General features: G+C 42.1%; 1 protein-coding gene, 1 long non-coding RNA gene and 1 other non-coding gene across 4 annotated transcripts; all 3 read left to right on the forward strand.

Annotated features, from left to right (window-relative positions):
• Nucleotides 1–5403: 5403 nt before the first annotated feature.
• STX11 (syntaxin 11) lies at nucleotides 5404–19091 on the forward strand. 2 transcript variants are annotated; one of them, XM_027742264.2, is made up of 3 exons: nucleotides 5404–5440; nucleotides 16003–16870; nucleotides 17939–19091. In XM_027742264.2, exons 2-3 carry the CDS (start codon nucleotides 16008–16010, stop codon nucleotides 18039–18041), a joined length of 966 nt encoding a protein of 321 aa, XP_027598065.1. In that variant the 5' UTR covers nucleotides 5404–5440; nucleotides 16003–16007; the 3' UTR covers nucleotides 18042–19091. The 2 variants fall into 2 exon arrangements, with proteins under 2 accessions (XP_027598065.1, XP_027598062.1); XM_027742261.2 differs by lacking the exon at nucleotides 5404–5440 and adding an exon at nucleotides 14311–14381.
• A 2521-nt stretch (nucleotides 19092–21612) lies between these two features.
• On the forward strand, nucleotides 21613–24006 carry LOC120323510. The gene is made up of 3 exons (XR_005564025.1): nucleotides 21613–21760; nucleotides 22839–22956; nucleotides 23879–24006. It is a non-coding gene; the product is annotated as an uncharacterized LOC120323510 (long non-coding RNA).
• TRNAL-UAA lies at nucleotides 21681–21763 on the forward strand. Its single transcript has one exon. It is a non-coding gene; the product is annotated as a tRNA-Leu (tRNA).
• Nucleotides 24007–25829: the final 1823 nt, after the last annotated feature.

The following is a 25829-nucleotide window of genomic DNA, read 5'->3' on the forward strand; positions in this document are numbered from 1 at the left end:
GGGCTGTGAAATCCATTGCTTCCTGGCTGTGTATTCCCGAATGATTCTTTACTCACCGTCAGCTAAATGAAAAGCTTTTCTTTTTCTTCTTAGATCTGTAACACATCAATACCATGCTACCCTTGGGAAGGTCTACCACAAGGCATTTGATCTAGCCACAAAACCACCTGAAAGGTTTCCACTTGTGCAGCATGCCTTTGGAGGAAGGTAATCCACATGGTACAGGAACGCCCGGTGCAGTTTGGGCAGGCTCCCCATCACTTTATGGATGTTATATTGCTTGTTGAAAAGCACTGGCATCATGAATAAGGTGATCCGTCAACATGGCTATGGAATATTTATGTTCATGCAATTCTAGGATGGACTTGTTGTATTTCATCAGAACTTGGTGGGGTTTAGAAAACAACACCTTTTCTCTGAATGACTAATTTGAAAAGGATCTCCAAAAAGCAATGGAAATGTTCTCGTTTTCCAATGCCTCTCTTTATGAAGGTCTATTTATTCTTTACCTCACTCTTCTAACGCATCTAAGGCTTTTATTCTGGGAAAAAAACCCCTTTTTATTACCCCCCAGGTACTTCTCTCTTCACACCTAATATACAGCTTGGTCATTTTCTGCTCAGAGAGTAGTGCTGAGGCAAAAACAAGGCATGTACTTTTTGACAATATGAACTTGCCCCTAGAATCTGCTGTTACTTGTCCTATATCCAAATCTGAGCATCTGCTATGTATCTTCCTTGCCTGACTCCTGATTGTCATAAAGATGCCCTTGTCTCTGCTTTATCAGGTTGCAAAGTGCTCCCTATAGTGCAGAAGTTAACTAATCCTAATCTATGGGCATGCAAATGTGCAGAAGAGACACCTCATTCCTGTCTGATAGCAGGAGTTAGAATACTCACCTTTACCAAAGTATAGGAATAGCATTAGGTAATACTTCTCATTAGGACTGCTGATGTGACAGGATCCTTGTCATGTTATACACATGGGCTGTGCTCTTGCATTCAAAGCTGTGACAGCAGGCAGAGAAATCCAGTGGCTTACCTGATAACGAACCAAGCTTTCAGCTCCCGGAAATCAGTATTGTTCCACTGGCTACAGTTAAGTATGCTTGTTTACATCCATCAGGTAGATGTAATTTTGAACTTGTTAATTTGTTGGTTACTAGCTTAATAAAACATGCTGGCACCTGCCATTATCTCTAGAGTCAACAGAAGTCCCAGGGCTAGTTCCTGTACATCCAATCTGGCATTTAATACAGCTATAACTAGATTTGCAGCTCTGTAAGAACTCATGTACGGATAATGAACCTTCAGAGAGCTATACGTGGGTGCCAAGTTGTGGTTCACAAGGAATTCAGGGGCATTACACCCAGGGCTGGCTTCACATGCCTTTCAGGCATAATTGGAGAAGAATGTTAAATCCTTTCCTAAATAAGCAAGAGAGAGGGCCCTGGCACAGGGCATCCTCTGACTCCACAGCAATTAGATCTGTATAGCTTTCAGCACTCCATCCCTTTCTAACAGTCTTCTTCCTTCCTAATGAAAGAGAGAAAAGGAAAGCAAAAACACCTGTGGGGCTCGATACTTACAGCACTGTTATCCCCTGTAAATCCAAGTATCTCTGCAGGCTTCAACAGAGAATTAAGGTGGATTTTACCAGCTGTGGAGACATTTGGCTTTTGAATTCTTTTCATCAGTCTATTCCTCATGTAACCAAGAAGGATCTCTTTACATCAGCAACATTTAGTTATGAAGCTGTTCTGTAACATGAGTAGCTTTTGTGAGAGGCTACAAGAAAATGTGAAAATGTGAAAAGTCAGAAACTGGAGTGTCTGATGGACCTTACTCAAGCTGGAAGTACCACAGCTGGAATCTCAGTTTCTCTGGTTAATCAATATAGTGAAAGAATTTCCTATCATCAACCGTTGGTGTCTCCCTTCACTCACCTTGGCAATTGATAAATCATGTACTGTCAGAATGACTTACTGATTCATGAGGTTAAAAGGAAAAAAGTTATTTGTCCAGGACCATGAATCATTACTTTCATTGAATCAATGTGAGCTAGATTACATCAGACCTGATTCTAGCTTAGAAGAGGCTCATTTGTACTGCACATGCAGAAAAGCATACATGAGTTTTATGTGTCTGAGAACTGGTCCTGGGATACAGAACTGAACTGGTAGCAATTTGCTCTATTTTCAGCTAAAAGTTTCACAAATGTCAATTATTATAGATTGACACTTCTATAACACCATACTTGAAATTAGTACAGATGTTATGGGTACAAACTGTTTTGAATAGATGGGTAAACTCCAGACAAACAGGGGCCTGTATGTCACCTGTACGTAAGGCACCTGTTGAAACTGCTCTTTCTGAAAATTGATATTCCCCAGAACTCCCGGATGCCCTGAGATGTTGGTAGGTGGTGGCAAAGAGAAATCTACATGTCCACATAATGGCTAATTTCTTGGTCTTTGGAAGGAACTCAGCCAGTTCTGTTCCATTAATCTCCTGGCTGCCAGTGTCATTAGAAGCATCAGGCACCAGAGCAGAGAGATGATGGGTCTCCCACATGCAGACAGTCCCTCTGCTCTGTGTATTGGCCTTGAAATACTACACATCCTCAAGGTATTTTAACATACATGAGACTCCAATTTGTTTATATATTACTTTTCACTACACATTTATGAGCACTGAAAGAGAATGAGGAAACTGGAGGCAGAATGTGGCTCATTCAAAATAATCACTCAAGACCTTGGTCAGGATTAGAAGTCTTTAAGGAAAAAACCCAATGGCTCTTAAGAAAAAAAAAAAAAAAAAAGAGAGGCTTACTGTCTCCAGATGTATTGTGCACTTACATTGCCCTAACTCCTTTAAAAAAATTATTGGCATCTGTGCAAATGAGTTCTGCCTTTATCTATGTAAATTGAGCATTTCCTTTCACTGGCAAATGACAAATTTTCATTAAATGTGTATCTTATATAAGAGATAGCACAAAGTAAAAAAGTTACTACGTTATTTTCTTGGCTTTGTATGTAATGCTGCTTGGGATTCATGGGAGGGTAAAATGACGAGACTGAAAAAATCTATTAATTTTTTGGGGGAAAATCACTTCTCTCTGTCTAATCATTTTCATTATCAATCTACACTGTTCATCTTATTTCAGAAGTGATTGAAATGAGCATAATAATCCAAAACAAGTGTCTTTTGTACGTATGATGACATGATAATCTTTTCATATGACTCATCTGGTTTTGTTTCTCATAACACCATGCAAATGGGCAACCTTGGTAGGATCTAGCAACATAATATGCTCAAGCGCTTCAGGATCCTTGTTTGTCAGTGATGAATTTTTTTAGTCACCTATTTGTGTAGCTTAATTAGCAAGCTGTCTCTGAGAGTTTTCAACCTTCTTTAACCTCTTCTAATCTAGGTGGCAAAATTTATAGAAATAATAGTTTTCTCTCACCCTCCATTCCTTTCTTAGAAGATTAATATTTTAACAATATTGCTACCTTGCCTTCTACTCAGCTACTGAAATTTTAACTGAAGTGTCTCCCAAAGCAGAGGAGACTTGACTGTCATCTATTTGGTCTTTCAAATCCTCCTCACAAATTATAGGGAAGATACCAGATGTTTCTAGATGAGCATTTTGCTCATTTTTGATCATCAGACACATCAATCAATGCACCCAATAGCTTTGCCTGTGCTGCAACAACAGCAGATTAATTTGTAATTCTTGTTCCATGCCATACAAAGCAGTCTGTATCTGTGATTACCCGTGACATCACATTAACACGCAGCTTTATTTTCAGCTCCGCTTGCATTAACAACCTTGAAGGCCCATTTGCTCTCTGTGGTCCAGTGGCAAAGAGAAAACCAACTGCCCACACACTGGGGATGCTGTAGCTGGGCTCACCAAGCAGAAGCTCAGAAAAGAAGAGAAAACCTACTCATAATTCAGTGCCTTCAGGAAGTTTTAGGGGACCAACGATACCCAACCATAAATTTCTCTCCAGCATTAAGGTCTAAGGGAAAAATGCCAGCAAAGTTCTCCACATGGAAGAACCCTGTAGTGCAGTCTTGGATTTTTCAAGGGGAAAGAGCCTTTCTGTCAGATATATTTTTAGCTAACTGTTAACCATAAAACCTCTAGCATTTACCTATTGCTCAATTTTTTCCTGACACAACAGCATAGAAAATAAGGAGGGAGGAAGCTTCCTGTGTCTCTGCAACTGTCTCCATCATGACAGATTTGGTCTTGGTCATGCAGGGATTGACACAATACATGAGAAATTTTTGAGCCTTATAACTGGTGACAGCTCAGGAAAGCAACATTGCTCTTTCAGCTACATCTTTGCACCAACAGAAAAGTAACTTCTATCTTTTAAAATTTCCAGATTCAAATTGTCTTTAATTTCTGTGGTGAAAGGGTGAAGAAAATCCTTGTCCAAGATGTTCAAAAATCTCTAAAACTTCCCACCTCAGAGAGACTTGAACAACCTCTGTAACCACTTGTGTGGTTTAATGTGTATTATTAGTGTGTATCACACATTATAACACCAAAGTTTTGTCAGTTTTTTTTCAGTGAGAATGACGGGGAAGGTGTTTTGTTTGGGTTTGTTTTTTTTTTTATTTTCCCCCAGGGATAGTCAAATTTATCGGAGTTGAAGCCAACATCCAAAAAATGGGCTAAATTTGACCCGTACCCTGTAGCACGGTGAAAAGAGCACAGCTTCTCACCCCCACACTAAGCAGCAGTAATTTGAATTACATTCGTAGAAGTTCTTTTGCCGTCCCATTTCATCAAGCCGGCAGGACAGGGCAGACAGCCAGGGGGACGCGGCTGGGGGGACGCGCCCCTTCCCCGCTCACGGCGGCGCCTGATCCTAGCTGTTCCCTCGCCCCCTCGGATTTCACTCTTTGCCGGCCCCGCGTCTCACCGCACCCCCCATCCCATCCCCAAGCCCTCGCAGCCCGGCGGTCGGAAAGCACCCGCTTCCCAGCGAGGAGGCGACGGCAAGAAAGGGCAGGGGACGTTCTCGGGGACGACGGCAAAGAAACGGGCCACCTCAGCCCACCCACGCTTCCCAGCACCCACGGGCGCGGACTTTCCCCGCGCTGGGAACTGAGCGAGCCGAGCACGGCCCCGCGAGGCCGGGCAGGAGGAGGGAGGGGGCGGAGCAGGGCTGGCACAGGGGCTGCGCGCCCGCCCCGCCACACGGCCCTGCCCGACGGACCGACGGGGCGGGGCCCGCCATGCAAATCACCCCTCCGGCAGCCAATGGGCGGGCGAGCCGGGCGGCGGGGGCGGGGCGCTCCGCGGGATGAACGCTCGGCCCGACGGCGCGGGCGCGGCGGCCGCGTCGGCCTCGCGTGGGAGCGGCGCGCGCGGAGAGACGCGGGACGGAACCGGCCGGGCTGCCCCGTCCTGCCCGGCGGTGAGTACCTGCCGGGGCGCGGGAGGACGAGACAGCGCTCTTCTGTCTCGGAGGGGGCCGGACCCACTTTGGCTTCTTCAGCCCGGGCACCTCGCCGTCGGTGGCGGGGAGCCGGTGTGGGTTCCCGGGACGGGAGCACAGCCGTATCCTCGAGCTCTGCTCAGCATCAGCTGGGGTTCCCGGACGCCGACCCGCCCGGAGCTGCTACCGGACGGAGGGCAGTGCTGGGCCGTGGCGGAGCCCGGGATCCGGCGGGGGCGGTCAGGCTACTCCTTCACCTGCTGTCGGGGCGAGCTCCGGTGCGTGCCCGGTGCTCGGCAGCCAGCCCAGCCGGCAGGGCGGGGGGCCGCGGGGCGAGCGGAGCGCTTTGCACCTCGGTTTTGCATAAGAATAGACGAAACTGCCCCGTTTTAGTCGAGAGGGGAAGTCTGAAGCCCGGAGGCAGGAGGGACGGCAGGAGGTGCGGACCGGGGCTTTTGGGTCCAGTGGTGCCTTATGCTAACTCTATTCCTCATAGAGGGCAAAAGGGATGGCTGGGTTTTCCCAAGATGAGGGAAAACTAGAGGCGCTTTCCAATATGAGCCTTCTCATCCAGTCCCAACGGTGTCTGCATTTCCAGCTGCCTTGTTTGTCCATCTTAACAGGAATTAAGATTTTGTTCATAGTGCTCATACGTGGTTATGAATAACTCCAAAGCAGATTTTATAGAATATTTGGTCTATAGGCAAAATATAATAGTTTTTTCTTCTTTCTCGGGCATCATCATGGCCAGATCTGGAATTGCGTGCAAAAGTTAGAGTTCTTTGATTGCTTCCTATGAACCAATATTCATTTCCTTTCCTACCAAGAAGAATTAGCACTCGTGTATGTCTGAGATAACTACATGTCACTGTGATACCAAGAAAGGAAATGACTAGAGTAACAACACTGGCCTGAAACGGACGTTTGCACTTCTTGTTCCTGTTCTTTAGATGGTATTTTAGGAGCCGTTTTTTAAGCTGTCAGGGATCAAAACAGCAACATATGACTGTTTAGGGGAATACAATTTGAAAGATGCTGCTTTCTTACCAGTCATGATACTCACTATTTAAATAGTGGTGAGACTACAAGATGAGCATAACTTTTTTTTTAAAATTCAAAACAGACAAACAGGATAAAGATCAGCCTTCTTAAGAAAAGATGGCTTAGGTGCCCAACTCCTCTGTTGGACTTTTTTTCACCTTTTTTTTAACTGATTACCTTGTATGACCACTGCTCTGAAATTCAGTCATATGGTATCTGGTGTTTTGGCTGAGACTAAAATTGCAAGTTAACTCTTGTTGTGAAAAGATATCTCCATGAAGAAACTAAGCATGGTACAGAAGACCTTTTGAGACATTAAAATGGGTAAAATGTGAGAATAATATCTTCTGGACACTGCAGATAAACCTTATGCCATGGAACACAAATGCATATTCTATCAGTCCTGGAGAATTTGGGTGCTGTGGGCTTAGGCTCCACGTCTGACACTTTCCACTGTACTATAACAGTAACCAAGATCTGCTCCAGAAGGAGAAATGGTAGTTGCCACTGCTGGGTGAAAAGAGTCACCCAAATTGCTCCCCAGCATGGGCAGCACTGTGCGAACACGTACACTGTGGGACACACGATGAGACTGGGAGCAAGGGCACTGAACAAATCATGGGAATGCGGGGCCATGGGGAGACCGTAAGACATTACCTAATCCATTTGGTGCATTGTAGGTGTGCACCTAAACCAGGCCTGAGAGGGACTTCTGTACCCTCTCTCTGTCCTTTAAGGAAAAGGATCCCACAGTGCTTCCACAGAGAAATGATCCAATTTTCATCTAGTCACAGCCAGTTCAACATAGGTCTCATGTGTGAAACAAACTGATTACTTAGTGTGTTTCCAATGTCAACACAGGGATCAAACTGATCATTTCTTTTTTCATAGAAAAGTCCTTTTGTGCATTGGAGTGCTGTGTCTCTCTCCCTACTCTTCTGCATAAAATGAGCATAATTACTTCAACTCCTCTTCCTCCAGGGCTGTATTTTCTAAACCATTTGGAGACAATGCCAAATATACTCCCTTTGACTTTCCTAGTGTGATAACTGGTGCAGGATATACTATTCCAGCTAGGGCTTTATCTATGCCAAGCAGAGTAAAACCAGTCCTTCCCATGCCATTTCTCATATAAGACATGGGGCTTTGTTTTTTTTTTTTACAATGGCATTATATTGTGAGCTTGTTTTGTAGCTTGCAGTCTGCTATAACTCCACTAATGCTTCTGTGCTACAAAACTAGGTGTTCCCTACTTTCTGAGTGAATAATTTTATCTAAATATACCAGGCTCGTCTCTATTGAATTTCCTTATAGATTTTTGTAAATTCTTCTCTTATTTGTCAAGATCACCTTAAATGCTCATAATTTCTCCTCCCCTCCACCGCCAAATGCTTGCTTCCTCTCCCTTCCAGTTCAGTGCCACCTGGAGACTGTACAAGCTTGCGTTTGGTTACATTTTCCAAGTTGCTAGTGGAAAATATGGATAACTTCTGAGTATAACAGAAACACATCCTAATGCTGACATATTCAAAACCAATTCTGATGATGAAAAGACAGACAACTGCTGTGTTAAGTATGAAGGTGCTGGACCAGATACAGTGTCTACTATCTCTTATCCGGCCCATCAATTTTCTTTTACTCTGGTCATCCCTCTAGGCAGGGAGGGCAAAGCATGGTGCAGAAACTACTGAGGCAATGTTAATTTGATCCAACAAACTCATCTCAACACCAAATGCGGGGTTACCGCTTTTTGCAGTTTTGCAGAGAGGCCATTTTTTGTTACATCTGCATTTTGGGTTGCTCCCCAAGATGTGGCCCCCACATGAGCCATCTCTGGTGAGGAACATCATTCCCAAGGAGCAGCAGCACCACTCCTGCCTAGGACTAGCTCCTGGGAATCCCCTCTTGGGGACCGGGGAGGCTCCATAATGAGAGGAGCAACGCAGTTCGGTTTCAATATCTTCTTTGATAGATTTTACTGATTGTGTCGAGTGTCTGGATATCTTATCTAGCCTATCACACAGTGTTAGGCACTTCTCATCTAGACCATATTTATGTAGTTTATCAGAGAGAGAATGATGTCACATATCTTGACTTCAAAAGGCTTATCATGTGTGCAGCTTTTGCTCTGTCTGCTATGACAGTTAACCTGCCAAGATTATTTTTGACAAACTCATGTTCACAAAAGACAAGAAATTACTGCACACTCCAGCCTTTCCTGCTATGCCTTTTCTCTGTTCTGTGTTTGTGGTAGTGACAACTCACTTATTTTTGAAAGCAAGAATAAGGTTTGCTTGAGCTTGGGAGATGTCCAATCAGGAACAGATTCTCTAAGTACCACTGGCTAGCGTGTCCCTAATTACACCTATATCTTGTCTCAACTTCACTGGTACTTTGAATGGGCCTGTAAAAACTTATGGACTGCTAAGTAGTGTAACTTCCATAAAGCCTGCCAGCACCTGACACGTCCTGGGGCTGAGGGTGTGGGTATGCATGTGTGGCTGTGAGGGTTATTTCCTGGCTTAAACTATCTTGGTGCAGGTACAGTTGTGTAGATTTTGCAGTAGGATCCCAAACTGAGCCCCATGTGTACTGGTCCACACGAACAAATACCAAGAAAACACCCTGTATTTAACCTTAAAGGGATTTTTTTAAATTAAAGAGTAATTGATCTCAGATTATAATGCTTTATTACAAGCTTTAAATATATGTGCTTTTTAAAAAATAATGCTATGTGCTAATTTAAAAGTGTTGGTAGAATGTGTTGCTTCTGACTGATGATCACATGCAGCCTTGTATTTCTACTCACATGCCAACATAATGTCTTAATCACTTATAAATACCACTGTGTGGTAGCAATAGTAGTTACATAAATGTGGTATGTACGTAGCTATTTCACTGAGCCAATGTGTTTCAGGGAAGCCGAAGTGATTAATTAGATAATGTATATACTCACGGCACTGTAGTGCCAGCACTGCCTATGAGTGGTTGTCTAATTTCCTTGAGCAGTGACTCGTAATGATGCTGAGCTGCAGTAATTGCCAAGAAATGCATGGATGGCTGTCTCACCATTTAGGTGAGTGGTATGCTTCTGTCTTAACTATTTGCCGAGCCTGTGGACATACAGTTCATGCCCCCTTGTCTCCATCCAGGACAATTTTACCTGAAGACCTTAGTGTGGCCTGTGGTAGGAAGGGCACACTGCAGTAGTCAGCCTATGGCATGTACTGGAAAGCACTGAATAGACAGCCATGGTGGGATTGTTTTCCCTCTCTTGGGTAAAATACAATCCCACACATGTTCATCTACTCTTTGTAATGTTGCTGTGGTTTTAGCAAGCTGTGCACATTAAAGCCAATTGGAGTCAGCTCACGGGTCTCAAGGATTCAGCAAGTTTTCGATATCTGCAGTGGATAACTATCTATCCTGTTTCTGGCATCCTCAAGAAAATTAAGTGGCCAAATTTGGATGTGCATTACCTTTCTGCTTTGAACTTCCATTTATATACAGAAGCATGAGGACTTCTGAAGAGGGTTCCCGACTTGGGAGAGGCTTCAAACAATGCACATGAAGACTTTACAATTTTCAATGGGCCATGTAGTGAAGGTGGAGACACTTTTTTTGTCTACCACCCTGATACAGCTGCCCCACCCCAACCAACACCAAATCTAGTTACAATTGCTCATTTATATGACTTGTGAGAAAAATGTCAAGAGGAGATACTGAGAATCCATTTTATCATCTATCCAGCATTGAAAATTCGTCAGTGGGGATCCACGGCTCTCCAGTGAAAATTTAGACAACCTAGTAATTAGTAGCAGTCAACCTATGTACAACAAGCTGTCCTCTCCAATGCAGGAATAATGTTTACTATCACGGCTACTGAGCAGTATCAAGTTAAAACTTCAGATTTTTTTTGTCAGTCTCATCATTAATATGTGAAAAATGCAATACATATTATAGTGCATGTGATACCTGCCATCAACTTTCCCTAGTTTTGATACTAATGTCTGTGAAACCTTATAACCAATCAACGGAAAACACCAAGACGGTTAACCTTATTGAATACATCTCGGAAGTATGAGATGCACCCTAGATCCTTGAATTTATAATATGCTGTCATACAAAAGTTGAGAGTTCCTTTATGTTGAAGAGATTGAATGCTGGTAAAGAAACTGAGATAAGTCAAAGAAGCGCCTCCAAAGCTATCAGTATTCAAACAATTATTGCCTCATTACTTTGAGTTAGAAGCAACAAACTATCTGAAGTTTAATTTTTACCCCCTAAGCCTTTCCTAGCCTTTATGTTAGGAAAGGTACCACCTGAGACTTGGAGATTCTGCCAACTGCGAAATAGCCTGCAAAGAATGGAGCCATCCCTACTTCTCTGAATATATCAGCTTGTAATAAAAAAAAGTATCCTGATACAAACAGACACTTCGTGCAAGCTTTTGGGAAAAAATAATGTCCTGAAACATTTGCAACTGCATACATTTGGGGTGATGGCAAGTATAAAGGAGGTGTTCTGCTGTACATAGGCTTTGACGACCATGTGAGCTGGGCAGTGTCTAATAGTCTTCAGATACACTTGCATTTTCTTGCTGGATTTCTGTAGCTTTATAACTGCTGTTCAGTGTTAACCAATGGATGTTCAGTCCTGGATACATTTTGTCTGTTTTTAAACATTGCCCAATCCAAGAAACTCCAGAGAGGCTAACTTCCCTTCACTAAGGCCATAAAAAATTTTGAAATGCTGATCTCTGTCATAGTTGCTAATACACAGATGTGATCTTGAAACAACTCCAGAAGGCAAACTGTCCTAATCATTAGATTGTGATTTTTGGTGTTTCTTCAAGTTCTTTTAGAGGAGAAATGAGAAAAAAAAAGAGCGATTTAAAAAATTCAAGCCTGCTGTGCCACTAGTGATGGACATGATTGGGGAGACAGGGAATTTGGTCTGAAAAGATGACTAGCACTCTGCTATAAGTCAGTTAGAAGCTCTTATGGAAAGAGGAAAACCTATTGTAAAAAATTAGTCTGTTTTCAAAGTTAATTAATATTGTCAGATCTATTATTGGACAACAGGCAAAAACATTAAATCTGGTCAAAGGCAATTGTTTCCAAAACAGAAAGTTACTTGAAAATTGTTATTAAATCTGAGACTCCAACTCTTAAATTAAAGGCTTCAGCTGCATTTAACACTTTTTTTACCTATACATGGCTTGCATTTTAGTGCAACAGCAACGCACTATTTGTATTGTAATTGGATTGGCAAATCCATCTTGAGTTGATTGCCATCAGTACCACATCCACTACAAGCCATATGGGAAGTCACTGAAATGTGCTGACACACACTTAGCTATGAAGTAATTTTGCCTAGGAGCAGGTTATTTCCTAATTGTTCACCACTTGTTTTTTGGCTCACATCTATTGTGTGTCATGCGATCAAAATCACATGCCATTCAGAGACAGGATGAGCCACATGGGTTTGTAGTAGGACTTTTACCTTCTGAGGGAGAGAAGAACTACTGAGAGAAATTGTTTTTGACTGGCTTGTTTTGAAATATCTGTTGTTCCTCAAATAGACCACTTCAACTGAAGTAAAATTTTCATTTTGTAAGGAGGCCCTACTTGAGGCTGAAAATATTACCGAACAGACTTTTGGTAACCCACAAGCTGGTATTAACTAGCACAGCTGCCTTTTATGAATGCTGAAAGAAGAAACAATGTACACTGCCTTCCTTCCCAGCTGCTGGCAATGGAATATTGATGCTGTGCTGAAACTGCTTCTTTATTTCACTGTTTGTCCCCAAAAATGTGGATATACAAATGTTAAAGCTGACATAAATATAGGTGTGCAACTCATTTGTTTCTATAGAAATAACTTTTCATCCTTAAATTATTTCTATGTAGATAACAGGCTGCAGAACATTAGCATGGCAATGGAAATATGCTATGCAGCACTCCCTTTTATATGTATATGGGGCAAACAGAAAGGGGATTTATACATATGCATTGTTTTTGATTTTCAGGGTGGATTTTCTTATCTGGAATCCCATGTCATACAGAGCTGTGTGAGGCTGCAGTCTTATTGCAACAGGACAATTCATGTCTTTCTCATGCATCATGGGAAAGCCAATCATTGTTGTGATTAATACCAAGAAGTAGCACACTAACATGAAGAGATGAATACTGAACACATCCTCAGCTGACTGCACTTGCTGAGTATCTGGCTTCAAAGTTGTGACCTCTGCAGTCATCACCTGGCCTGCTTTTTATTTCCTCTGTGTATGTTTGGGTGTACATGCCATAATGGACTACAGAAGGAACTTCATTTTTACAAGGACAGATTTACCTAGCCCAGAATTACAAACATGGAAGTACGTGTTCCAGGTTGAACATGCACAGTAAATAAAATAAAATAAAACTGACATCTAATCTATTAAAATTCACACTCTCAAAATTAAGGTATCTATACACTTGCAGTTGTTACACTAGAGTAGTTCATGTCTTGATATTCTAATGTTTTAGATATATCTTATATAAACCTGCACAAGTAGTTGAGTGTATTTAATGTTCATATTCAAATTAGCAAACTTTTGATCTAAGGCAGAGACAGATTTAGAGTGGACCTTTGGACATTAATCCAGCCCACATCAAAACACACATAGGTAGTTCAGGTTGCTGAGGGCCATGTCAAGTAGAGTTTTGAATATCTTCAAGGATATCTTTTGAATATCTTCAAGGATGCAGACTTTTCTGGGCACCTTTTCTATTGTTTCTGAAGATTTGGGGGTTTTTTCCTTCCTTTTCCCACCTCTCTGCTATCTGGCTGGCTTTTCCCTTGTTTTCACTTAAGGCCTGTTGCCTCTTGTGCTATTGTTGTACATTTCCATGAAGGGTCTAGACTTGCATTAAGCAGTTGGTGACAGCAACAAGATCTCCCTTGAGCTTCCTGTTTTTCAGGCTGAACATTCCCAAGTCTCTCAAGCCTCTCTTCATATGTCGGGTGCTCCAGCACCTCTGATCATCTCTGTGGCCTCCCCTGGGCTCACCACAGTGCATCTATGATTACTGCACTGGGGAGCCCTGTGGCTTCTCAAGTGTTGGACAGGAGGGGTCCCTTCTCTTCCTCACTTTTGCTACTCCAGCCCAGACACATTGCTGGCTTATCTTCAAGTTCATGTCTACCAGCACACCAAGGTCCTTGTCTGCAGAGCCACTTCCTAGCCAGGAAGCCCAACTTCTACTTCTGCACTGGGCCTTGTATGAAGGGAGAGACTGACTCTCATTTTACAGATTAAGTCCTGGTAATTGATACTATGTATCAATATATTGCTGTTCTAATTACAAACAATCCTATCAACATAAAAGTAGATGCAAACTTTGCCGAGTAACAACAGCATCTGATAAAGAAGGTCAACTTTTCTAAACACTGATCTGTTAAGCTGTAATGTTTCAAATTGCTGTTCCCCCTTACTCTCCCATGCTTATTTGTTTCAGATCTAGTGTCAGTTCTGTCCCTGACACTATTCAAGGAATGCTTGGAAGTTTTTGTCCTCTCTTGGGAAGATCTGGTTCCCCTTTGTTTGAAATGAGAAGCTGAAATAGGAAAAGACCTCTGTGGTGTTGTTGCATTACAGCCTGCTGTTTTTCTTTATGCAAAAAATCCTAAAAGGTTGTTTCTCAAGGTAGCAGTTTCCAAATACCCCAAATAAATTTACTGTGTTCCTTGAGCAATTTTAAAGCCAAGTAAACCCAAATACCTGACTTTTAAGCTGCACCACACATTTTGGTTTTTATCTTTCAGATGCGGATTTTTCATCTTAATGTTGTGGCATGAGGTGAAAGTCTTGATTTTATTATTGCTGAGGAAGTAGGTGAGAAATCTTTCATTTTCTAAAGCTTTCTCTGTATGATTGAGTTGGATCTATGTGGCTTAAGTTTTAAATTCAAACAATTATCTTACATGTGTGCATTCCTGAATGAAAGCTCTTTTCTCAGGATATTAATGGCCTTGCTTGATTTACATTGCTTGTGAAAGGATTGGTGTAAGTTGAAATTTACCTTTTTACTTCAATATGTGATCCTAATCAGGACACTTCTCAATTCCAGTATATGCCCCCAATGAACTATACAAGCCCAAGAAACTTTGCCAGTGACAGAATCTTTCCCATCTCCTCCCTAACATCTTTAACACGTCTAACAGTCCCAGGAAATAGATTATAAACTTGCAGTTTTAATTCACATTAGATTTAGGCCTATTATACTGGGTATATACATGAGACTTTTCTTAACCTGAGAATAGCTGATGATCCTATGAAGGGATATGTTGTTCACAATGGAAAGCATTTTTGTAAATGCTGTGAAGATACTTTAATTATTGGAAAACCAAAATTGAATCCTCTAAAGAGATCTAGAGATGTCCTGCTTGGTGCTCCTTAACTTGATTCTCTTTCTTACTGATTTAAATGAGGTTGGAATGTACAGCGCTTGTGATGAAAGATTTTTATCTTTGTGCTTGCTGAAACAGTGCAAGGTTCTTGCTGGAGCTTTCAGAATTTATTTTCTGCAAAGACTGTTGGTCTAGATTTCAAGTAAACAATATAGGAGACTTATGTTTTATTACCATGTAACTGGTCTGCACAGATTACTCATTCTGTGGCTTTTTAATGAAATGGTTTTGTAGTTTAGTATTTCTGAGGCAAACACATTGAAAATGGATCCTGATCTGTAACAACAGTGTTACTTCATTCCTTCAGTAAGATTTTTCTATCATACAAAAAAAAAAAGGGTTGGATAGATGGTTTTACTTATAAAATGCTGCTATTGCTGTGTTATTTTGTTAATGCCTATGGTCAATGATAGCATCTGGAGACACTAAACTTGCTTTTCCTTTTTTTCCACACCATTTTTTGAAACTTTTCTTTCCCAACTGTATTGGTAAATGCCATTTGTGTTTCTGAGAGGCTTCCTACTATTCTCCCGGGAAAAGAAAGCTTAGAATGACAGAGGAACTGTGACATTTTGGGCAGTTGATATAATGAAGGGTCAAGAGCTAGAGGAGATTTCTCTAGTGAGCAAATTACATTATTAACATGTCTACAGATACTGATAGCTGAAGGCTTCCTATCGAGAGTTTGGCTTTTTTTGTCCATGTGGAAGACTGCCATTTGGGAGGGAGGTTGGGTATTGTCTTATTGTTTTGGATTTGTCCTCAGGATTTATTGTCTTCTCTCTTGCAGTTTTTCAGTTTCTAAGCTTTGTACTTTCTAGAAAAGAGTTGTAGCAGGAGATTTTTGTGTCTGATACTCATTACTGTATGAAATACTGTGAACAAATTTAAAATCTGATATTTTTAGTTATCTTTGATGTAGTTATGTTTGTTATCTATGATATAGTTATTACTATGATATAGTTATTAGTTATGAACTTTCGATTCTTGTAAACCAATATTTCAATTACTTGAAACTTCATTCCTTCTGTTCCTCTGTTTTACAGGCAGGATGAAAGACCGTCTAAGTGAGCTGCATGAAATTGCCAGGTTACACAACCAACAGTTATCTAATAGTGAGGATGATGAAAATTCACCCCACGATATTCTCCTTTATGAGACTGATTATGCCTTGGAAATTCTTCATAAGGACATACAGAACATTCGGACAGAAAATGACCTCCTAAAAGCGGATGTCAACCGGCTCAGAAAGCAAAACACCCGCTTCCTTACTTCCATGCGCCGTCTTAGCAGCATCAAACGAGATACTAATTGCATTGCCAGAGACATTAAGGCCCGCGGAGAAAACATCCACAGGAAACTGCAGGTGATGAGAGATTTCTGTGAAGATGCAATAACAAAATATGGAGCTATGTCTGTCATTGCCAGGGTAGCGAAAAACCACTATGTTGACCTCATGCACACATTTCAGGATGCTATGTTTGATTACAATGCAACAGAGATGAACCAACGGGAGAACTGCAAGATCCGAATTCAGCGGCAGCTTGAGATCATGGGCAAAGATGTTTCTGGCAACCAGATTGAGGAGATGATTGAGCAAGGCAAATGGGATGTCTTCTCCGAGAATCTCTTGTCGGATGTTAAGGGGGCTCGCTCAGCCTTGAATGAGATAGAGACACGACATAAGGAGCTGGTCAAGTTAGAAGGTCGCATTAAGGAAGTTCACGAGCTCTTTCTGCAGGTGGCCCTGCTAGTGGAGGAACAGGCAGACACTTTTGATGTTATTGAGATAAATATGCAAAATGTTGAGGACTATGTAGGAGATGCTAAAGAGCAAGTGAAAAAAGCTTTGGAATACAGAAGGAAACATCCCCTCAGAACAATCCTCTGCTGCTGCATATCATGTTGCAGAAGGTGACTATCCCACTGGAACTATCACAGACTGATATGAATGTCTTCAAAATCAGGTGTTCTTTCCAGTGACTTTTCTGTAATGACAACCCCTAGAAATAGGGGAGCTATTTTGCAGTTGGTTTTGTTCATTGCCTTTTTTCTAAATGTGCTGAAGGCTGTTCTATTTAAGAACTCCTAGAAATGTTGGTAAAATTATATTTAATCTAATTTTAATTGAAATATACTCTATTGCTGTAACTAGAGGTGCGAGATTTCTGCAGTGATACTTGTTTCAGATAGGCAAGAAAGAGGAATGAACAGCCTAGGGAAGATGAATAGTTTCAAGAAGTAACTTTATTCTCATTTGTTGAAGTGAGGCTCCCGGCAGCGAAGCCTTACCACCTGGGGCAACACAGTACACAACAGAATCAGGAGTTTTTAGTTTTAACTCGTTTGGAGCCTGCTTGATGCAATTATTTGAAAAGACTTTTGCTCTATTAATGTGACAAAATATCAAGCCTGTTAGCAGCAGCAGGACACGGAATTAGTTTCTCTTTCAACTTGATTTCCATCTGTCTTGAATCTCAACAGAAGTGACTGCACCTTAAATGATAATATGCACATTTTGTTCCATTGTGTGCAAGTGACTGCTTTTTTCCATTTTGAGCACCTGCAACTCTGTCAAGGTGGCTAGAAGCACTGCAGCACTGAGGCATCTCACTCACTTTTAACTTGAGCCACTGTCTGTACTCTCAGTTTCAAACCTGCCATGCTTCCATGCTTTTTTTCTGCAGGCACTGCATGCATCTCTTCAGCCAGAAGAGATGCATGCAGTGGCCTTCTGCAGAAATACCCAGTTGTACTGCAGACAACATTTTTGGGGTTGAGAAAGCATTTTATGTCCTGGGACATACATACAAGCTGCTTTAGTGGAACGACTGCCTGTCAATAGACTTTTATTTTTTTACAAGCATTGACTGAATATGGGGGGGGGGGGTTATATTTATTTTAAATAAGATGAAGGATTAAATTTTTTTAACATGCAATTTTCCTGGTGTACAAAAATTGTGACTTTTCTCCCATTGTTAGGAAATCTCCTGGGAAAGCAAGTACACCTGAAGAAGAAAGAAAACAGTCTCATGTCATTTTAGTGCTCTTTTCAAGCTTAAAAATAACCTCTCCTTTTGTGTAAGGGGAGTCTGCCCTTACACAAGGGCAAACCAGTAAGCTTGGATTATGACAAGGGAATAGAAAATGTGCAGCCCTGGCAAGCACTGAGCATTGTCAGTGAAACATATATTCATAAGGTCTCGTGAGTGATTATAGCTCCTGCTTCTGGAGGTTTTCCAACTATATTTCTAAGAGGCTTTCTGATACACTGTGATCTATTGCTATCCTTTGAAACAATGCAGGACATTTTTTCAAAAGTTAGTTACTTTTTTTAAACTGATTATCCTATTTGTATCTATTTTAATAAATATATTTCAACATTTCAAGTATTTTATATTTGGGAGTTTTCCTCAGATGTGTATAGACGTGCATCTTCCTGTACCAATCGCAATGAAACTTCCCCTTTCTGTTCTTTTGCACCCTAATTTCATATGTGAAAAAACACCCAAACATTTCTTACTATTTGTATTACTATGACAAAACAGCAAAATAAATTCAACTTCCAAGCTTTCATATCCTGGTGGGAAATACTTCTTAGACACATAGGCTTTTTTACACAAATAGAAACTAAATGGATAACTCTTCTCAGAAACTGAATGTCTCTTTTGCTGTAGCACTTCCCTGTGATAACATGGAAGAGTGAGGAACACCAATCTTCTAAACTGTAAGGTATTTTGATATTCAGTGTGTCCTGATGATATCAGTGTTATGCTTGTCTGTGGACCTCTCCAACAACCCAATGTTCAAACTTGAAGCGAGAGAAAGGAGGGTGATGAGCTACCACTATTGCCAGTAGCTTTGGTGCTGCTCAAGAAGACAAAGTCGTTTACTCCGTAGGTACTCCCATTCAAGTCAGTGGAATTGTGTATTTGTAGAGAAGTACCCTAAACCTCCGAGGGTGAGCGTGTGGGGATAAATCAGTGAAGAATGAAATATGCATTTCCTTTGATCTGGATATTCCTAGCGTGTGCCAATGTTTTTGACAAAAAATATGTGCATGTTTTTCTTTGTGTTCATTCCTTTTTTTGCACATATATATTTACAAATGGAATAAAAGATTTAATAAGGGAAACTGAAAGTGCAGAGTGTTGTACATTGAATCGGCAGCTGTGAACAGTTTCTTGCATTGTCAAAGTTTACTTTAAAAGTTGATGGACTAAACTCTTGAGTTGGTGAAAGATTAAATAATACCCATAAAGGAAAAAAAAGTAAATTAGATGTGCTGCATTTTGAGATAGACTTAAAAAGTTTTTTTCCAATAAAAGCCATAGAAAATGAGTTTCATGCATTGTAAGATGATTCTCTGATGCGAGAAAAAAAATAAAATTTATTCTGGCAGTTCTGAGAGATCTTGATGGTTTCATTAGTAGATATGCAAAACTTATACACAAATATTTAGTTCAATTTGAGGCACAGGGAAAGAGAGCGAAATGAGAAGCTAGAAGAAAGCACGAAGAAAAGGTAGTTGTAGACTTTCTCTCCTGACTTAAGGCTGTTGGTGCAAGGAAGAAACAGAATTATTGATATACCCACTGAAGTCCCTTTAAAACTATTTTTAAGATGCATTGTGAATTAGAGGCACTTAAAAAATGACTTCCAGTAACTGAAGAAATCATTCTCTTCCTTGCAAACGTTGCTCAATACTGTGGGTTTTTCTCTATCTTTCAGTTGTGTAAGAATTCAAATTTTGCCAGCCCATGAACTTGCCTAATCACATTTAAACAGACTTTTGAAAAAAACTGATCACACTATAGTTGAAAGGACTCATGCCACACAGGATGAGTGGAAGAAAATGATAAAAGTTGTTTGACAACGTTAGCATACTAATGAAAGAAGCTGCAGGACGGACGTCTCCGTGCTCCCTAAGGAAAGCTGCCTTTTCCTTCTGAAAGTCAGCACAACTCCTGTGTGTAGCATATTCTATGGGTTGGTGAGGTTTTTCTTCCCCTCTTCCCTCATATGGCAAACCCTAAAACTGAGTTTGAGGGGTGAAGTAGTTAAAAGTGTGAGAGAGGATGGTTTACCTTTTAGGACTTTGATTTAGTTTCCTACTGAAGCCAAAGCTCTTCAATCCACACAACCACACACCTATAATCTCAGCCCTTTCTGAGGAGTACAAAGGAGAATTGGCAACCAGGCATACTTTGCTCCTTCTAAAAATGTAAGACAGTGCTGCCCAAATATAAAAGAGAAAAAAAAATCCCTATTACAAAATAAATTGTTTAGTATACAAGGGTTCATGGATATGTGTATGAGTCTCCATTTCATCTTACGGGATTTTTTTTTTTTTTTTTGAATCACGGGTTTAGTTTTGGAGAAATGGCAGTGGAACAATTGCTTCCTCAAAGTGAAGGCCCCAGACTATGGACACACTTGTGCAGGTATCTCTGGCACGTGTCCTGGGAGAAACTTCTCCAAGTAAAGCGTAGCTCTTCATGTATAAAATATTAACAATTCACCTGTACGGTATGTTAGAGGCATTTTCCCTCACAAGCGTGCCTAGCATACTGGGGGGCTCTGAGCACTCACAGCCGAAGGGTTCAGGCACCACCCACACCTGCAAATTCGAGACCCAGACCCCTGACAGGAGGGTACGGACAACCAGGTTGTCCAACAACCGAGCAGGGGGCGTGCTCCTGTTCTGCCCATGCGGAAGCAGATGGTCTCCGCACGCCTCCTCGTCTGCTGGAGGCTGGCACAGTCCAGAGTCCTCGGCCTGCGCTGTACGGAATATGTTCCTTATACCTCAAGGGCAGGCTCACAGGTGGCAAAGTTTGGTGGGGTGAAGGATGTCCATTTTCCCCGCTGAAAAAATAGCACAGGGAGCGAGACTGGGACCCAGTGCCAGGGGGAAGGCCCGAGAAGGGACACCTTCCCATTCCCCATCTGACGCAGGGAAGAAGGGGGAGGTCTCAGGGCAGGCAGTAACTGGGGATACTGCGATAGGTGCTTCCGTAGCCCAGGCGTTCAGTGGCGACCGGCAAAAAAAAAAAAAAAAATCTTTCCCCGCAATAGTTTTCTCCTAAATAAGCGTAACTGATACCTTTGGACTTTAGCGGTTTTGGTTCTCCTTCCTTCTACGAGCAAGGAAGATACATTCCAGGAAACATTTGTACGGGAGTAATAAAGTGCCGGTGCCTTACGGGCGCGACCTCTCTGCAGCCCTCTTACGCCGCCGAGGATCCACGCCGGCACCGCGGCCCTCCCTCCCCACTCTGAGGAGGTCCGAGCCCGCACTGCCCCTGCCCCGCAGTGCCCGCAGCCCTCGCACCTCACCGCCCCGGCCCAGCGCCGCCCGCCCCGCTTTCCCCTCAGGGGCGGGCCCGTGCCAGCCCCGCGCACCTCCCCCGCCTCCCCCTTCCGCTCCGGGCCCGGCGCCCATCGGAACGAAGGCGGCGGGGGAGGGCCCGGCCCGGGCTATCGCGGCCCCGGGAGGGCTCAGGGCCGGAGCAGCGCTCCCCGCCGGGCCCTGCCCGCCCTCCTCCCGCTGCCGCCGGGAGAGGCCGCCCGCGCGCACCGCCCCGCTCGCTCCGCGCTGGGAATAAAGGCGGGGGGGGCGCGGAGGGGGAGGAGGTACCCCCGAGGATCGAGGGGGGCCCAGGGGGCGGGCGGGAGTGCGGCCATGGATGTAGGAGCGACCGGGAGCGCTCCCGGTATCTGCACCAGGATGGCCGAGTGGTTAAGGCGTTGGACTTAAGATCCAATGGACGCATGTCCGCGTGGGTTCGAACCCCACTCCTGGTAATTGACGCTTTTTTTTATCGGGAGCCAGACCCTTAACGTTCCCGGGCAGGGCGCGATGTCCCGGCAGAGGCGCGGCCGAAGGGAGCTGGGGGCCGCCGGGACGCGGCGGGAAGCGGCTGAGGGGCGGGGAGCGGCGCTGGAGCGGCGCCGGAGCGGGCGGGCGGCGGCACCCGGCAGCCCGTGCGGGTGTCCCGGCGCTGGGCGGCCGCAGGGGGCACTGCGAGCCGGGGGGAGCGCGGCGGGGCCGCTGGGGGCTCGTGCAGCTACCGCACGTTCAGCTCGAAAGCCGTTTTAAATACAATTTCTTTTAAGAGTTTGTATGCACATATGTATAAGTATATATGCACACGCACATATGCGTATGTGTATATATATACGTGTACACACATGTATACATATATATTATATATCTATACATATGTATTAAATACACATATATATCCATATATATGCATATGTGTGTGTATATATATACATGTATACACACACACACATGTGTATACATATATATACACATATATGAACGTGTATACGCATATATTTATTTTTGTATGTGTATTTCGCAAGCCACTCGGCCTGGGCCTCGGTGGTGGAGCTTTGGGTGGCAGTGACAGGTGCCTCCAGCTTCGTCGCCCCCGGGTCATGACTTGTTGCTCTACAGCATCATTTAGGTTATTTTTTGTGTAGATTTTTTTTTTCCCATTTCCGAGCCCTTTGAAGGCTCCATATCAACCTGTCAGCATGCTTTTACGACGTGAAAATGAGGCTAAATGCCACATGCACTGGGGTGCAGGCAGTCCACAGGTGTCGAGCCTGCTGAGGTGTCCTCGGCTGACCCCAGAAGGTGGCGGGAAGGAGAAGCCTGCTGCAGAAGTGCTGGCTGTGCCCTAAACTCTGCCATGGATTATGCTAAAGGTTAAGCAGATTGAGTGTGCAGTATTGTCACTCACCTCCTGGTTTTGTTTTCTTTGGCCGGACAGATGGAGCAGTTGTTGCACGTGTTGTGGTGTTCAATTTGCTGGAGCATGTCTTTGTTGTTTAGGGTTTGTGGTTTTGTTTTTTTTCTTTTTAATAGGGTAATATCATTGTGTTTAATAATACATCGAAAGTGAGGGAAGTACAAATCAAGCGCAGACTGATACATTTTTAAATATCAGTATTTGCCGGAGCATCCTGGTCAAATTCTAATACAGGTAAATATAGTTGTTCTTAGCCACCCTGTTCCCAATAATTCGAGCTGAAAAATTATTCTAAAGTTTTAGTCCAAACATATCATGTGATGATACCAACTAATTAAAGGATAAACACGAAAGATATAACTCCTGGTAGGCCTTCTATGAAATAGAACGTGAAATATGTCAGGATATTTTATTACATGCTGCACAAAAGGATCTGGCATTACCAATGTGGGCATGGTATAAACACAGAGATATGATAGTCAAGAGGGAATTGTGGAGAGAAGTGTGGTCTGTGGTGAATTTGTAGGAACTGCAAGTACCTGTATTGTCTTTTCTGAGTGTTACCACAGTTAAATTGTAAATGCAAAACATACCACACTTTCTAGAACTGTTCTTTAAAAAGCAGTACTGCTAGGTTCAGCTATTTTATGAAGTAAACATTCATTGCTATTCTTCATTAAGGTACAAATTAGTTAAAAGTGGGTACATGTTTGAAGGTACATTTTACCTGCAATCTAATGGTAAAATGCTGCCCTTGGAAACCCACATCTTTGCATACAAATTGTATAATTCTGCTTATGTGCTTCTTTACGAGCATGTTTGTACGTACAATAAGTGCTCATGTATATTTTGTGGATGCAGTGCTGATCTTGATGAAAAGTTGGTCCCAGCTATGTCAGTTACAGGATGAATTAGTGGTGGCTATTGTGCACTGTGAGAAAGAAAAAAAAATAAAACTAATCACAATTATTACAAGAACAGTAATTACTGAACAGAAAAAGAAGGCAGTGTTCAGGATGAGGAAATATAGAAAACTGGATTTCTTGGTTAAAATTGTTTCTGTTACAGGCACTGCCCTTTCCTTAAGAGATTTGTTTTGCAGAGAACTTTGCTCAGTCCTTTGTTGAACCTGTGTGTTTCCTGCTTCTTATAACAGCTTGTTAGAGCACATGCTGATCTGGAATGGAGCAGAAGATTTTTTTGAACCTTTCCTGATCTGAAGAAATACCCATAAAATCTACCTGCAACAAGGATGTCCCAACCTCTTCCTACACTTCTCCATAAAGGCAAGTTTAATCTGCTGGGGTTATTTGTTTCTATTTTAGGTGAAGTGGCAGGGTGATGTATTGTGTTTTAGGTCTGGAGATGACCATGATTTTAAGACTTATACTTTATCGAGCAAGTATTTTTCTTTGGTTTTAATAGCTTCCCTGTTAAACCCTCATGAATTATTGGTGGTTGCCCTTGCAGTTTGACATTCTTACATGCACTTGTTGTACTCTGGCCTTTAGTTCAAACAATATTGCTTTTTATTGGACTCTGTTCTGTGGATGAGTTATTTTTCTAAAAAGGATCCTTGCCTTGTTTGTTGAGGAAAATGGAAAAAGTATAGTGACTAATGCTAGAAACCGGAATAAAAAAAGGAGATTCATATGCTGACAGTTGAATGCTACCCTGATCAACCAGAGCTGTTTTTCTTGCCTCTGCATATTTCCTGTCTGATGAGAAGCCGGTCAGTTAAAATAGATTTTTCATAAGCAATCATTTGTTTTCATGTTCCTTATTTTGTGGTCTCCATCTTGAGTACCTCAGTCTGATTTGCAGAAATGCAAAGCTTTTGCAAGCACAGGTGAAATCAACGTATCACCTATACTTTAAGGAGTCTCTGAAAAGAATTGTATTATTTGTTTCTGAGCAGTCAGAATAACTTCAAGCAAAAGTTATTGGAGATACTTGACGTTAATCTTTCCGTACCTCAATTTGCCATTGTATAAAATAGAAGTAATAAAAGTACACCATTTGCAAAATGGGCTGCTATGAAGTAAATTCATTCTTGTTTCTGAAGAATTCAGATGGGTACTTAGATAATCAGGTCATGTAGACCATCAGTGAATTCAGAAAATAAGATGAAATAAACAAGGTACGGAGCCACGCTTTGAGCTGTGAATACCATGTAAAGTATTGATTACTGAACAATTGATTGAATAACTGATTAGCCAGGAAGCACTGCATGATGTGTGCTGAACAAGGTGGGAGTCTTACAGGAAAACAGCAAGCCATAGTTTAACTCAAAATTCTATCTCACTTCATAAACAGAAGGGGATCAAATCAAGAAGGTGGCAACCTATTGGTGAAATATTATTTACGTGATATTTCAAATTAGTTTAATAATTTTTAAAAACTTTCAGCATCCTGAGTTGGTTTTTTTTCAGTTACACTTTAGTGTGTGATGGAAGCGTGTCATTTGTTACTTGAGTTAAACCATTCTTCCATCATTCCCAGTGACCAGTATCTCATATTGAGGAAAAATGTGTAGAAAGGGCTGCGAAGTTCCTAAGCCATTATATAATGTATGTAGGATGATCAGTAAACCCTCTGATTTTCACAGCAGATTAATTTAAAGTCTATAAAGTAGGACTAGTCTCTTATATTAGCAGGAGTAACTGCATGTAAAGTACTTGGTAATTCTTGACTTGTTCTCTTTTTGGGACTTTTGTGGTAAATAAGAGGGGTAGACTCTATTTTCTGGGTTTCATTCTCAGGATGCTTGTTCAAAAATTACCACTATTTAGTGTAGACAGTTGTGTCAGTGTTTATACATATGTTTGCACAGATTCATTTTCAACAGCTGCTGGGCTGTTCATCTGCTGACTGCATTAAATCTTACCTGCAGATTCTTAGAATCATTTCTGTTGGACTTGATATCCAAAGCAACCAAGTGTCATTAGCAATGTTAGCTAATTCTGCCTCCTTCTCCAGGGCATTACAACACACACTCCCAAGCAGATCCTTGCAATGTTTTATTGCTTAATTATTTTTCCTCAGTTTTGATAAGGAAAATGAAGAGATTTTCCACTAGGTTAGTTCAGTCCAAGCAGCAAGCTCTG

The sequence above is a fragment of the Pipra filicauda genome, unplaced genomic scaffold (assembly GCF_003945595.2).
Source record: "Pipra filicauda isolate LSUMZ 115617 unplaced genomic scaffold, ASM394559v2 scaffold277_size1012519_pilon, whole genome shotgun sequence".
Classification (NCBI taxonomy): Eukaryota; Metazoa; Chordata; class Aves; order Passeriformes; family Pipridae; genus Pipra; species Pipra filicauda.